The 16,448-nt window shown below is 40.4% G+C and overlaps 1 protein-coding gene across 1 annotated transcript in view; it reads right to left on the minus strand.

Annotated features, from left to right (window-relative positions):
- aff2 (AF4/FMR2 family, member 2) overlaps window positions 1-16,448 on the minus strand; it is a 225,209-nt gene that overhangs the window by 17,809 nt on the left and 190,952 nt on the right. The window contains exons 14-18 of the mRNA XM_050043221.1: window positions 16,204-16,419; window positions 14,093-14,297; window positions 7,660-8,718; window positions 7,402-7,517; window positions 114-348 (exon numbers count right to left, since the gene is read on the minus strand). Of these exons, the coding sequence (XP_049899178.1) occupies window positions 114-348; window positions 7,402-7,517; window positions 7,660-8,718; window positions 14,093-14,297; window positions 16,204-16,419 (1,831 nt within the window). The remainder of the gene's footprint in view (window positions 1-113; window positions 349-7,401; window positions 7,518-7,659; window positions 8,719-14,092; window positions 14,298-16,203; window positions 16,420-16,448) is intronic.

Genomic DNA, 16,448 nt, shown 5'->3' on the forward strand with positions numbered 1-16,448 from the left:
CCAATAATCTACCTAGGAGACATGAATTATCTTAAGGTCCAACTTATCATCATTTAGAGTGTAAACCCACCACTGTGCCTATCTCTCAAACAAAAATAGTATTTTTGACTTACACTGCCATTTCTCGCATTTGATGACACCTTGCCTTCGCCTCTCCTGTGTCTGTGGGAGGAAGTGGAAGTAGAAGAGGTGGAGCAGGGCAGCCTCCCAGCAGCGCTGCCCTCCTGGCTGAGAGAGGAACTGCTGTCGCAGGTTCGTTTACGAGGGGGGTCGTCAGAGAGCGGGGACAGGAGGGGAGGGAGCAGCTTGTCGTCGCGCCGTCGAGACTGCTTCCTGTTTAGAGAGCTACTGAACACACACAAACACACAAAACAAAGCAGTGTTATTACTCATTCATTTATCGTATCTGAATGTTATCTTTTTCCCTAATCTTTTTAGGATATGTGCTCTAATCAGTTAGCTAACTTGTGCATATTGCTTAAGTGTAATTCTTGTTTCAATTAACACCTTCTACTGCTTAGTGGCAAGTGAGGATGAGAGGTGTGAGGCAGTGCTGCGACTCCCACTGACTGCTAATGCTGTTTGTTTTTCAGATCATATGTAATAACACAGTTGGAAGAAACAATATGATTTTTTTCCTACTATTAAATGTGTCAAAAGTTTAATGTGTTCAAACTTCTCCAATTAAAGCATCATAAATAATCTTGACAACAAGGGGAAATAATCATCACTGCCAACAAACTACAACTGACAAATTATCAATCATGACTTATAAAACCTTGTCAGAGGACTGCAAAATCTTAAATAACCACTAATATCAAAGCCACTGAAACCTTAAGGTGCCTCATCATAAATGTATCAAAAACCAACTAATATAATATAAAAGACCTGTTTATTATTGGTATAATGTTTATCCTTTATGGTGCTAACCCAGGCCTCTCAGCAAATACAACTACATATACTTTGGGGAATCTGCTGCAATCAGATTTCACCTGCCGTCAGTCTCGGAAAATGACTGCACTTAACAGCTTGGGTAGTTTTCAAATTGTGCAAAAACTACATCTACGTTCTATATCTCTGGATCTTCAGAGAACATTCACTCACTCTTCAGGTGTATTGCAGCCTGGAACTATTGAGCACAAGTAGAAAATGTTCAATGATGAAAGAAAAAGTTACATTCAGTACCAAAGCCAACAAGCTATGTGCATCAGTGGTAGTGCTGTCAAAATGTTGATTTATCGATACGTATGGAAGGCTGAACACAAAGTTTAATAACTTTGTGTTCAGCATTCCATTTTTTTTTTTTGTAGTTTGGTATTCTTTTGCTTGAGTCCTCCTGAAGATGTTTTTGTTTCTCCTAAGATACAGAGTGAATGTGAGGGTCCTGCTGTGTAGCTGTTTGCTCTTTTTGTAAAGAGCAGGCCTCACTTCATTTTTCAAACTGCCTACTACGACCCCTTAACAGATCCTGCCAGTCTCTTCACCCTCCAACCAAACTCTAAAACTAGGTTTATACTCATCATAGTGTCCCCGGCACAAGCTTCACGTGCCAGAAAATAACGTAATCACCCCTCTTGCATTAAGAAATTTTATTTTCCCAGGGTGGCGAAGGCCTGACCTGACTACTCTCCCTCTGATTAGCAGGCCATGCTGTATTTCTATTATTGTTATTGCTTTCAATTTGTTTTTCTCATCAAGAGCCTCATTTATACCCCCAAACCTTTGAAGAGCAGCTCTTACTTTGAATTTTCTCCCAGAGTTTGTTCCACTCTGTTTCCCTCTTAAAGTATGTTCTTATAGAGATCCTGGACTGGATGATCTTTTGGGTAACACTGACACATGATTTTGGGCTATGCAAATCAATAGACTTGGCTTAAGTTTATTCTGTCTGTCTTCACAGTACATCCTAAGACACAAACATCCAGCATGTAAAACCCTACTTCTGGGATAACAATGTCTAACTATCTTGTTGCGACTTCATTTGCAGTTGCTGAATGATATTTTCCTTCTAAAATTGTTGTAATTCTGCCTTCCCTGCTGGAGCATCGACGATTATTCCCTCAGCTGCCTTACTGTTGCTCTTGTGACTCATATTGTTTGCTACACAACAGATAATATTTTTATGTTTTTCCTCTGCCTGGAAACTCTGGGGGTTTGATGCAGCGAGAAAAGTTGCTGAGCTCGCAGAACAACGCCCCAGGCCCCGACATTAGTGATAATATACAAAACCAGGGAGACAAAGACTAATTAGCTGCTGTGTGTGCGTGTGTGAATATGTGAGTTATGTGTGTGTGTGCTTTTGTGTCTGTGTACAGCATTATTGATGTGTGCAAGCGTGTTTGTGTGCATGACTATGCTAATTTGTGTGCATTTGTGTGTCTATCCTTAAGTGGATGCCGGTGTGTGTGCAGGAGAGCATGTGAGAGCTCTCATAGCTCTTTTAAAGGGATAATAAGTTAAGAAATTTACAGCCCCATCACACAAAATGACCACAGTATATCTGCCAAATATTCCTCTGGAATACATTTACAATGACTCAACAGCTACTTGGCCAGGTGGTCAGATTTTTGGCTCCAAGTCCAACTGAAATTAAATTGTTGGGTTTTTTTTTTTTGGTCTGCTACAGTATACATATCTGCTCTGTACATCACTCTTCCTTTGGTCTCCTTTGAAAAAATGTTAAAAACCCAAAGAGACATGTTTTTTCTTCTGATGGCACCCTTATCTTTGAATTAATTTGTAGAAGGAACATTAGCCTGAGAATTTGTTACCATATAAGTTACAAGTTTCACATTACACGAGAGCCACAGACTCTGAACAACAACCTACCTTAGCTCTCCTGTTTAAGTCTCCTTCTTATCTAACTTAGAATCATGAACACACATCTTGTCCTGCACCTTAGCTTGTTGAATTAGCCACCACACAAGCATTCACCTGGGAAAAGTGAACTGCTAATTACCTAGTTAGCTGCAGCACATTAACCAGCATATAGGAAGTGGTTCATCATCAACAGCCAGTCAGCCATTTTGGAAGAATAAAGGTAAGAGTGCCATCTGTTTACTGTATGTGTCGAAATAACTGCTGAGCTAACACAAAACACTACTCAGTGAACAAAATTCACAACATCAAATGTGGTATATCTACAATATATACAGTTAGACACAAAGGTAGGCTAACCTATGTGTTTCAATTTGTTGTATACAGGTGGAATAATTATGCATAACTGACAAGTGGCAACCTCTGGGGCTGAAAAACATGGAAGTGCCAAAAACTGCAGCTCTTTGAATGGCCACTTGAGGCTGTCTCCAGAAGTCAGTCAGTCCTCACAGATCACCACCTTAAAATGCCCAATTTAAAGGCAGAAATAAACATTTTTACAGCCTGGTACAAGAAACATTCATGACAACTGTATGGAGGTGAATTCTTATATAAGTCAGCCGTTTACATTTTAGTAAGGTCTTAACTTATGCTGTCTGCTGACAGTGTCCTCGGCTCCTCAGTCAGATCTACCTCTTGCTCCTCCACAACTCCACCCTGGTCACTTCTGCCTCCAAAAACCAAGATGGCAGCGGCCAAAATGCTGAACTCAAGGCTTCACCAATAGGTGATGTCACGGTGGCTAAGTCCATTATTTTTACAGTCTATGATGATTAGCCAACATTTTGTTAGCATACAGTTAGCATAACGTTGGTTATATTATCGTTGTCCAGTCCTGTACCCATCTGTTTGTAAACTGGACATGGGCCTTACATGATTTAAAGTTTTTGAATTCCTGACAGGTGTAGGTACTAACGCCAAACACCAGGTAGACATCAGGGGCCGTAATGTTAATGAGTGGCAAGCTGTCAAAGTCTGTAGGGATCGATATCTTTAACTCACTTAACTTTGAAATATTTTCCTCCTTTGCTTCTGTTGAGAGCTTCTGAGGGTATTTGTCTTTCGCATCTACTTTTACATTTCTGATGATGACTGATTGACAGATAACAGACAATAAGACTACCAGCTACCTTAGCTACAGATGCTTATCTTTCCAAAAAAGGAGCTTCCTGGCTCCACATCAGAATGCTTTGCGATTTCCATTCCCTATACACTTAAGCCCTATTCGCACGGGGATTAGTATTACCTGGGGACCTCTGGTAATTTGTAATAATTGCGGAGGATGTCTGTGATCTTAATCCCATGCGAATGCGCCATGTCTGTAATTTGTAAAGTAAAAATTCCACCGTAAATTACCTACTACATTTCGCCAAACACAGACGTCCCGTGATAATACTAGTCCTGTGTGAATCTGCATCTCAGTGATTGGGGGGTATTTTAGTTGTTGTTTTTATTGCGCGCCTTTTTTCTACCTCTTTCCTGGTTGAATTATGGAGGCTGCGGTGGAAATTATGAATGACAGTTTTGACAGCATTTTAGGTGCAAATGCAGGAGTCTCATCATCTCGGTACACAGTATGGAGACCCATTGGCAGAAATAGCAAGCTCAGATCCATCAGAAGAGCGAAATTTCGGAAGATATTGAGATGGATGACATGCGTAGCAGCATGCGGTAAGGAACATTTTTCTATCTTTCAACAGGCTTAATACAAATGCCCTGACGGCTCGTTATCCCGACAACAACTGCCCACTGTTCCGAAGTCCCGTTGCTGCTTTGACATTTTATTTACTGTTGCCATGACGACTAACACATACCATGTTAAAAGTGATCATTTTAACACAAACCATAAGCTTTCCATAACCCTAACCAAGTGGTTTTTGTGCCTAAAACTAACAAGACCCTAACAAAAGCGTTGTTACAACATAAGCTTTTAACAGTGATGTTTATGGTTTATGGTATGTTTAACAGTGATGTCTTTTTCTTCTTCAGATTTTATTGGCGGTTGGCAACTCAGCAGCGGATGTTATGATGTGCACAGCTTTGACATCATATCCGGGCCGTAATGTCAGTAAATTCGAGTAAAATACAGATTTCGCTTATCCCATGCGAATGCACCGCAAGAAACACAGACGTGGGGGTATAATTTACAAATTACCAGACGTCCCCAGGTAATACTAATCCCGTGCGAATAGGGCTTTACTTGACAAATGTCATCTTGGTTCAGTTACATAATGATGTGGTCTCAACACCTCAATAACATCAACAACACACCATCTGCCAATGACACGTAAGCTACAGAAAGTTTGTTTACATGGCTGTTAATCAAAGCAGAGACATGCCCCTCCAGTCAGCTGAGAGGACAGGGAGCATTTCAGATATTTTCTGATAATAATAAAACTATTGATAATACATTTGAAAAACACATGGACATTTTTTTTTTTTTTTTTTACCACACAAAGGGATGACTTCAGATTTCAGTTGAACTTTAAGACTACTTATAGCCCTAATTGAAATGTCATGTGTTTAAAAGCTCAGCAAACGCAGGCATAACAAAACTTTCCTGAGGTAAAAACTTGATTATTAACACATCTTTTCCATTCATCTATTGTCTAACAACCTCTCTGATTAAAACAGGGTGATAATAACTGTCAAAAGTCACAGTTTAGAAATTGCTGAATGGGTCTGAGCAGGATGATCACATTATCCACTTTACAGCTTCCATAAAAAGCCTCTTAGATGATACACAGACACTCTTAGACGTCTGCTTCACAATGTCATGGGTTCAAGTCCAGGTCACCCCCTCTTTTCCTTGTACCTTTCCCAGCTGTACACTCTTTGATAACGCTGAGATGCTATAAAAATATTTCCTCTGTAGCTGTCACGTTGAGGCTTATTTATAGTGACAGCCAGCTTAGTCTGTTTTTAATAATTCACATGGAAAGCTGAAATTCAGTTTGTCATTCCTGTGTCACGCTGTGGATTGAGCTCACCTCTTCGGTGACTTCATCAACACATTAAAAATGTTAAGCCTTCCTAAAAATACTCAATAAACTTGTCTGATTACCTCTACTTGTGTCTGTCCCAGTCACTGAGGATGTGGTGTTTACGGAAAGAACGGGGAAAGGCAAAAATGAGCCATTTCCAGTGTACAAAAATGACTTAGTTCTCATACTGTGTCATGTCATGCAGCTAGGGTTGGGTTTCAAACTAGTCTGATACTCAGCCAAACACTGGCCAGAGGCGAAAAACTAACGTTAGGCTATAAACGAGCGACTTCATGGTGGCATGACTTCAATATCGCCATCAGAACGAGGGTGCAAGGCCGTGTACAGCGTGACGATGTTCTGTAGACTTATAAGGGATATAAGGGCTGACTTATATGTCAGCAACTGCCTTTTTAAATACACTTAAACGCTTCAAAATTTCTAAGTGGGATATTTAGTGACATGTTTTATGTGGTAGAACACAACATGAAAGTCTCCTAAGCCTGTGTTAACTACAGACCACCTTTCTTCAGGAATCTAACCAAAAACCCATTAAAAAACCTACTGCCACGTTTGTGTTTTTGGTACACCTCTTTCATCAGCTTCAAATCCAAAGTGTTGCCATATTGGTACAGTTTTAGTTATCTTTAAGACTACCTCTGCCATGTCTCGTCACTACAAAAAACACATGAACCTTATATTAAACAAACACAATCTGTGCTGTGTGCGTCTTCTTCCTCCCACCTACTGAAATTTTATCTTCTTCATGTTGCTAGCCTCGTCTCTGCAGTAAATTGCACACGGATAGTGAGACAGTAGCGACTCCTTAGTCCATTTATGAACCAACATAATATTACGTAAATCACATTGTCTTATCCCTAACTACTAATGCAATACCAGTTGGATTTAGCGCCATTACTCCATTGACACATGGTGCTGATGTAGGCTGCTTTTTTAATTTGCCAGAAAGTGTCATAATGACAAATGACGGTTCAGCCTGTTTGTATAAAATCACATGGTTTGATCTCGTACACTGGACCAGACCGGCAAAACTCAATACTGGCCCAACACTACATGCAGCCATTTTTATAGGAAGGTAGAGTACTTTGTGAATCTCGACTCACAGTGAGCATACCTGTCCTTGCATTGGCTAACATGGCCTGAAAACATGCTGAGTGGGTCCCTGTTTGAGTAGATTCTTGTATATGAACATTCATGCAAGCAGATGAAGCAATAGTGCCGATTCATGTTATGAATGTTCATGTCAACTGTCAATCAGTGGAATAATTTAATATGAAATGCAGCAATGCGCCAACAAAGGCAATGAAGAAGACGACTGTTAGCAAGCAAACACTTATTCCAAAACCACAGTTTGCAAATGTTTTATGAGGAAGGAAATGCATTAAACAGACTTGCTAGGCCTCAAGGATTCACAAGATGTGTTTTGTATTGTAATGCAAACATAAGTTATTGTTTTGTTTGACTGTTAAGTCCTTTGGGGAGCTAAGCTGGTGGGTGTGTTATGTACATTAGTACTTACCCTGTAGAGCTGTTCTTGTGGTTGTGTATTGGAGAGATGCAGGGTGGGAGGAGCTGACAGTCTTTGTCCAATCGCAGCTTCTTATTGCCATTGACAGATGACTCACTGTGGTCCGACTGGATTATAGAGTACAGAAAACACACAATATCTAAGAACAGTATTTGTACTTGAGAGAGAGAGTGACAAAGATTGGGAGGTTGAGAGTAGGAGTAAGAGAGAATGGTTAGAGACTTAAACAGACAGAATGCAGTGCCACACCTTGTGTTTCCTCTTGCTCTTGCTGGTGTGTTTCTCTGTCGGGACCACCATGTTTCCAGCCACCTGCCTCCTGTGTTTGCCTCCGCTCTCTCCTCTCTCCGTCCTCCCTGCCAGTCTGGGATTACTCTGCTCTTGCACAGGGGGGTTGTCCAGGACCCCCAGACCTTGGCACACCTTCTCTCTGTCCCTCCCCGTCGTCCTTTCCCTCTCCCCAAGCCCCAATCTCTCTCTGTCCTCTCTGTCCATCTGCCTCTCTCTCTCTGTTAATCTGTCCCTGTCACCTTGTCTCTCTCTGTCCTGCACTAATCGCTCATTTTCCTCTTCCTGTTTCTCCCCTTTAGGTAACTTCTGCCTCTCTCTCAGCCCTGGCCAATCTCTCTCGGCCTGCTTCTGTCTTTCTCTCTCAGCCACCACTATCCTCTCTCTCTCCCCCTGTCTCTCTCTGTCTCTCCCTTCACTTCCGTCCCTTTCTGCCACTCTGGATCTTTCCCCCAAACCTTGGCCAGGCACCCTGCTGAGCAAACTCAGGTCAATTTTCACCCACAAACTTTGGATCTCTTGGTATTCCCGCAAGGGGGACAGAGCCACCTCGTGACCCATGCTGGAAGGTGGTGAGAGGGACTCTGGGTCTTTGCACTGACCTCCTAACCCTCCGGGATCAGGAACAGAAGTGCCGAATGAACCACTTATGTTGCTAATGCTTAGAGAGTTACAGCTACTACTGCTGCCATTACTACCACTGCTGATGCTACTATTACTACTGCTGCTACCATTAGTGGTCACATTGCTACCATCTTTGACTCGGAGTCCCTTCCCTCCAAATGTCCCCACACTCCCAGCAGAGCTGAGGCATGGGAGAAGAGGCGTGTGCATGTGTGTGTTGGACAGAGTCTGTGTGTTAATAGCGGAGCGTGTTGTCTGAGGTGGCAGAGTGGGGATTTTGATGGCTTCCTCTGAATCTGACTGGCATTCAGAGGAGGAGGAAGAGGAATCGGTTTCGATGAATTCTCTGGACTTAGGTGTGATTTTGTTGCTTGGACCTCTGTGTTTTCTCTTGTCCTGTTATAAAGACAAAAATGACAAAAGGGAGTGAGCTTTGAGATGACTGAATGATACTGCTAATAATTATTTATCTGCACCGACCTATGAGAATCACTGTGGCTGCTGATCAGGAAAGTGCACACAAAAACACATGTAAAATACTACCACAATAAAAGTGGTGATTTCCATCTCTTGCTATCTCAGAGAAAAACTTTTATGCGATCAGCTGACGCATTTTAAAGCCACTGCAGAAAAAACAAAAACCTGCAGCTGACAGAAAGTATAATCAGTGAAGCTAAAGATATATATTACAGCATGTGATAATATCATGCAAATTAGGCAGAACAAGCTTGTTCTGCTAATCTGTGAAGTGAAATGAAACATGTTTGACTGTCTAATTTTGCATGTCAGGGATATTCACTGCATACGAGTCACACAACTGAGCACAGGCAGTCTGATGTTTGTCACATGCAAATTAAACGATTTATTTCACATTTCTGATTTTGAATTCTTTCTCAGATTTAACAACAGAATTTCAAAATAGACAGTTTATCGTTATCTCAAATCATTCAGTATCCACTCAAAGTTTCTCCTATTTGATGGCAGCAATAAAATACAGTACTTCTGCAGTGATTTTTTTAAACAACAAAGTTCTATTGCTCATAGGAATAAGATACATAAGGCTTTGGCAACATAGAGAATACTCTAGTAGGATCAATTCATTGGTTTTTTTTGTCTTTTGACAAGATTTATTGATAAAAAGAAAAATATATGGGGCATTGGTATCGTAGTGGATAGTGCCGGCACCCCATGTATAGAGGCGATGCCTCGCTGCAGTGGTCACAGGTTCGACTCCAGCTTGCAACCCTTTGCTGCATGTCAACCCCCACTCTCTCTCTCACCCCATTTCACTCTGTCCTGTTCATTAATGGCAAAAAGCCCAAAAAATAATCTTTAAAAAAAATATATATATATAGAATATCATCCAGCCTTATCCTGTAAGTGAAGAATTTGTCTCATAGCTGTTTGTGCACAATCAATTCAGCACCCTGACGTCCTCCTTGTATGAATGATGTGTTCCAGCAAGCTAAACCAGCCTACATCTGCTTAGTTTATTTTCTTGACAGCTTTGAAGAGTTACACATGCATCTCTGACCTTTTTTGGATCCAATCAAAATTGTCCCTCATATGTTAAATTCTTGGTTTTAGATGTGAAATGATCAATGACTGTAGCTTGAAACAAAAGAGAGTGAGACGCAGTGCTGTGTGTGCAACATCAACATGAGAAAGCAACTACAGAGGTAGATGCAGCTAAGAAAAACCCCCACTAATGTTCCCCATTTCGAGTAAAACCCACTCGCTTGGCAGACGCGAGGCAGTTTTCTCAAACTTTTGGAATCCTTCCAATACATGTTGCCATCTGCAAAATCCATTTTCAATAAACGCCATGTTGTGTTTTGTTAAAAAAGAAAAGAAAAACTGTCCCCTGTATTCTGTGTCTCCACACTGCTGGCAAAAGCTTTTCCTTTCTTCAATAGAAGTCCTAAGCAATGTTTTCTGGAAAGTTCCTCTCTTCTCACTGACATTAGCTGTCCTGCAAGCTGTTCTGCACAGCTAAGGCTGGCAGAGGATCAAGGGTCGTGACAGTGCCCACAGCACAGGTTGCAGATGTTAGCACCGCACTTGATTTTTAGGTCAGGTTTGGGCAAAATGGGTTTTTTTCCCAGCTGCTGCAGGGGTAGAGTTACAGCAGGTTGTTGTTGACTGCAAATCATCTAAGCACCTCTGTATGTACATAATATAATGAATGTGAAATGACAGGCCTTGAGAATTAACCTCAAAACCGAATAATCAGTGTTTTTCCAATCTAGCCTCAAGTAATGCACCTTAAACCTCCTGAGACTCAGCTTTTGTTTGGAATGCATTTTAAATGCCTCCTAGCTATTTGGGATGAAAAGGTAAAAATTACCTTTTATTTACTTATCAGTAAATAAATAAAAAGCTAAGCACTGTCTTTCAACAGCAAGTAGATTTTGAAAAAAAAAAAGGTTTATTTTTAATAGTCACAAGTGTGTAATTAAGTATAACACTGATTATCTTAATGCCTGAACATTGTTATGCAAAAACAAAATTGCAAACGATGCAACATTTGTTACTCTATGGGTTAGGGGACAATATTCAAGTTTAAACTGTTTAAAATTGTTTATTTTAAGAATATGAATATGAATTTTCCCCACTACTCCAAGCTAGGAATGTCTTTTTTGTCTGTAGGGGAAATCTGTCTCACCTGATTGTCCTAACATCCTCGAATGAGTACTCCCTAATTAACAGGGTCTTAGGTTGTTACTATTACTAAATATGGTCAAATTTGTTGACATATCAAACAACAACCATTATTAAGCATAAATAAACAAGTTTTAATAATAAAATCGATCAGGTTTTTACCTTGTCCAATTTTGTGTTAGAATTGCTTGTAGACTGACTTTGCAGAGATGGCCGCCATGTTACTTTACTTTTTTTTTTACATGGATTAGTGTATTGTGCTCTTGCTACCACTAGATGGCACAGAAAAGCGTCCGGGAACGAGGACAACAGGTCCAATTTAAGCAGAATGAAGTATAAGGTGCGGCAATCCTAAAACGCAATGTCCTTGTATAAGGATGCAGGGTCACAGGAGGTTAAAGTCACACGCAGTAGGTGGGGTAAAGCCTCTTAGTGGGATAAGTGGAACCGCTCTCCTGTCCTGTTGGTAAGTTCATAAATAGTGATGAAACAATGAATTATATGTCTGGAACTGTGATTAGCTGTCAGGCTGATTCAACTGCAGACTGCTGCTGAAGAGGTGGCAGATGTCAGGGTCAGGCAGGCACTCTCAGGTCACTTTTGTAAGCCTTGTCTAGGGAGAGATGAGCTGCTGTTTGCTAGTTGTTGATGTGAAAATGCAGTTTTCATTAATTCCATGGCTCTATGTAAATTTGTTAATTGAATGTTGTCTCTGAGGAATGACGGCATAAAAACTGAGAGGAAATTTGTGTTTCAAAGCAAACAAATATGATGTGAAGCACCGGTGTCATAAAGATCAACTAAGATCAAAACATGGCACATCTTAAAATAAATTATAGAGTTCTTTTGTTCTTCCAAAGATGAGGGTGTATGTTCACCTCTCTTGTATGTCAACCTTTACTTCACTGGATTTTTGTCTCAAGTTACATATGATCAACATTTACAAGGTTTCTAATGATCATGGACTCATTAACAAACAATCACTAACAACATCTGGTTGATTCTTTGCTGACGACATTGACAGTTTGACCTATTGATGTTTTGATTGTGTCATGGAATTCATTTTATTAAGAAAAACTCCACCTTCTCTTTTATATAAAAGTAAAGGGATATTTTCCTCTTCTGTAGCCATTTTCTGGTATAATTGTTATGTAACCTTCATTCCTGTCCTTTTCTATCTGTCTATGTTATGTAAAGTCTGTTTACAGTAATTGATTTTCTTTCTTTCTCTCCTTGAAACTACCTAATCTTCATAAAACCACACAGTGTTCACTCATTATAGGTTAAGATGACGGTCGATGATTCAGTTCTATCTCTATGACTCCCTCTTACTTCCCATTTTTCGATAAAAACCAGTCAGTGTTGAGCCATAATAGTCACGTAATAATACAGTTTTTATCCTGTGGAATTTTATGGCTCTGACAAATCATCCAGAGACAATAAGGATGAAGTGATCATTACTGGATACATGGACAGTGTTACATGTGTGCAGCACTTACTTTTAAACTGTGCCTTCACATATTCCAGATGTTGATAAGTGACAGGCGAATGCTCCAATGTGCTTGTGTCTTCGCTTGGGTAGTATCACACTATTATGGTATAGAAGTCAGTGAACTACAATGACTTCCACCAGCACTCAGCTTTTACACTTTTTTTTTTTGTAAAACAGAAATACCCTCATACTATGGTGAAATGTCAGGAAGGTATAAAGGTATGAAAAAAATAGATACTTGTGTCATGCACTTCTTACTTGAGAAAGTAATTTGAATAAAAAAGGGATTGCTGGATTAGCATTCTAGCAGTCATAAATAATTAATGGATTAACTTTGAGATATTAATATTATTACAAGCAACCACTGAAGAAATATTTGACCTCTGGAAAGATTATCTTCTCAGAAAAGTGGGCTGTCTATGCAGTGAAAAGATGCAAATACTTTTACCAATGGCACCAAAAACCTGAGAGACATGGATCAAGAGAGGAGAGGGGCCCACAGAGACTGCTAATGCATAGGACCCAGCATTTGCTTCGCCCCTGACATGTCCAGAGAACACAGAGAAAAAGGGCTGTGGCATCTGCTTGTTTCTCAAGAGGTGGAAAACCTACAACTACCACAATGCACTGTGCTGCAATGGACCAATAAACACTCACGCTGATGGGTGACGTAAAGTGAGTTGGGTTTAGCCCGCTCAAAACAATATGGTGGCCAGCTGGTGTTAAACAATTTTGATTTACAGTTAAACAGTGCACTTAAATATGTTTCTGAAAACATTTTCATTGAGAAATAGGCAACGCAGTAACAGAATCTTTGTTTGTATTTGATCAGCACTGCTTAGTTTGACAGCTTGATGAGTTTGGTCTGAGTTTGAGAGACAGAGAGGGGCAGGTCTCTTGATCCACTTCTATACTCTTTGTGTCTGTGGAGGGAGGTGTACAAAATGTTTGAGCAACAGCCATAGAACCAGTAAAAATCTGCTAAATACTGCGAAATGCGCCGTTGGGCTGACTTTCGCTGGCAATAACCAAAGACTCTGGGTGTTGCTTAGATGGAGGGAAGTTTAACACGGTTCATTTAAAAATAATTCCCACACTGTTATGATACAAAGCAGGTTGAAAATCTGCAAAGTGTCCCTTTAAGACCATCACTGAGAAGAAATGTGGATAAACTGTCTAAAATCCCACAAATAACAGTTAAACAGTGAGTTAAAATATGTTTCTGAAAACATTTTAGGTGAGAAACAGGCAACGCAGTAACAGAATCTTTATATTTGATCAGTACTTCTTAGTTTTACCGTTTGATGTGAGTTTGTTCTGAGTTTGAGAAAGAGAGGGAGGGGTCTCTCTCTGTCTCAATTCGCTGCTATACTCTTTGTGTCCGTGGTGGCGGGCATACAAAAAATGCTGAAGTACAGTTTGATTTGAGCAGGGAAATCTGGATGTTGGTAAGATGGAAGGGAAGTATACAACAGTTCATTTACACGTACTACCCAAATTGTTATGATACAAAGCTGGTTGAAAATCCATCAAGTATCCCGTCACTGAGAAGAAATATGGAGAACTTTCTACAACCCCACAAACAAACACGTGTGTAATCCACTCCCAGAAACTAACCTGGTTTACACTGACAGCAGGGATTGGCACGGGGGCTTGCTGTAGTGCTGCTGGTGGAGTAACTGTGTTGTTGTTTGAGTTGGTAGCACTGCGAGGTTCTTTCCTGGGGGCTGTTTTCCCACTGGGGGGTTTGCTTCGTGGCCTCAGGGGGTTCTGAAGCTCCAGGGAGGGGGGAGGCAACAGGTCCTTCTCCCTAGCTGCGGGGCTACAGTGGGGGGGGGAGCACAATAAGAGGAAGCGTCACAATCCGTATTAGATTCACCCTTGAGCAAGGCACAGCTGCTGTCATGCAGTATTACACTAACAAACAGTAGAAGATAATGCTTGCCTTGGCCAGCTGCAGGGGGTGAATGTGTGTTAAAATGAAAAAAATATAAGTCAGCATGAAATAATTGAAAACAGCATGCATTCAGCCGAACTTGTTTGGATGTGGAAATCTTAAAAATGGAAAGGGGAAGGGAAGTAGTGGTTGAGGGAGAAAAGAATAAAGAAACAAAGCTAGGAAGTCTGTGTTTTTCTTCCAATTAGCCTAACATCAAGCTGAGCAGCCAGTTTGGCACGGCATCTACTCAATCTGAGCATTTTTCACAACAGATGTGGGAGTGACAGTGTTCGGTGGCTAACTGCCAAGAAGCTCAGTGATCCACTGGAGCCTCTGTAAGCTCTCCATACTAAGTGACAGTGTTGCCTTAATAGTAATTGTGATAATTTTACCAATAACAAGTGACATCAAAGTTAGAATACTCAGTATAGTTGTTATTATTATTATTATTAGTAGTAGTACTTGAGTAAGGGAACTTGCATTTCCATCAGTTAGTTAGGACCTACATGATCATTACATAATTTGCCTGCTCATTCACTCAGATGCACACAAGCACAACAAAGATCTTTACTGAACAGAACTTACCTGTATAAATTAAGAGCCATGGGTTACAGTAAAGCAGCCATCAAAAAAACAGGCACTAAAAAGTTCATTATCAGGCATTTTAGCCTTAAATCCATGACTTGCTGCATCCCCCAGGGGAGTGTCCTGGGGCCATTACTTTTTGTATTATATATTATAAATGAATTCTTTAAAGTCTTGACAATGCTGAAATGATAAAACTGTAAGACTGATAACGATAAGACTTAAGGAGAGAATATGTTTGGATTTGGAAAACTGAGGTCATTTGTTTTGGATACTGAATGAAACTGAGGAAACATCCTGAATTTTTAGTTACATTTTAGACAATAAGCTCTAGGAAGAGGCCATGGCACTGAGAGCACTAAAAGATAAAATTACTGTAGTCATCCAGGAAAGGACTTGAGTTCAATTAAGCAATATCACACAAGAGGGAGTGTTGTTATACTGAATATCAGCACTGCTGTGATCACTGTCAGTCCATTTGTCAGTATGTTGTGACATTGGCTGATGTCATATGAGCACACCTGGATGTTTGCAGTGAACTATCAACACTTCTTTCCTTCACGTCATTCTCTTCTGATGGTCATTAATAATTTAACTCAAATGTTATTTGCTGAGATATGTTCATCTGTGTGCTGCAAAATTCATTACAATGGCCATTAATGTAGGCTAATTATGGGCAAATGGTTTAGAACACCTGTAGAGCAGAGTGATACATGCATAGTTAAATGTCCAAAGGATGCATCAGCACTCACAGAATGCCTCTTGTCCAATGAAATAAATGGTCAGGACTAACTGTTGTATTGATGTAACTCTGGTACAGCGGTCCTCTGCGTCTCATAAAAAAGCTTCACACTGCTTAAAAAGCTTACTAGAGTTAAATCCAAATGACCTCCCCATACACATTTAGACCTGCCACCTATAAAATTTCAACTTTGTTACAGTAAAAAAAAGATGAATTCAAATAAGGTCTCCCTCACAACATGTAAAAAAAAAAAAGTAGTTCCTGGTCATTTAGTCAAATATTTCAGTTTTATCAAAGACTGCCAAAATTCACTAATGATTGCTAATAATTTTACATTTAATATAAGTAGTGAGTGAGTCATTCTTTGTGATGTAACTACTTACTGATGGTGTATGTGTGGTTGTATGAACACGTCCAAATTAGCAAAAATGTTAAGGAGGGGTCTTGTACTCTTGTCCTCACCTATGCTGGTTTGTTCTGCTCCATGTCTGGTTCTGATTATCCTCCACACTGTTTGACCTCTCTGTCCGTCTGGGCTGTTTCTTCCCCGTGGTGTTCCTCCTCGGGGTCGTGACCTCTGGCCCTGACAACAGCCCCGGTGACAACCTCATCTTTGACCTCTGGCTCTCCCCTGAGGCCTTTTGGCTGAGCTTGGCCTTGGCCTTCTCTCTGCCTGGGCTGCGGGAAGCAGGGATTGGTTTTTATTT

Source organism: Epinephelus moara, chromosome 4, assembly GCF_006386435.1.
Source record: "Epinephelus moara isolate mb chromosome 4, YSFRI_EMoa_1.0, whole genome shotgun sequence".
In the NCBI taxonomy this organism is placed as follows: domain Eukaryota; kingdom Metazoa; phylum Chordata; class Actinopteri; order Perciformes; family Serranidae; genus Epinephelus; species Epinephelus moara.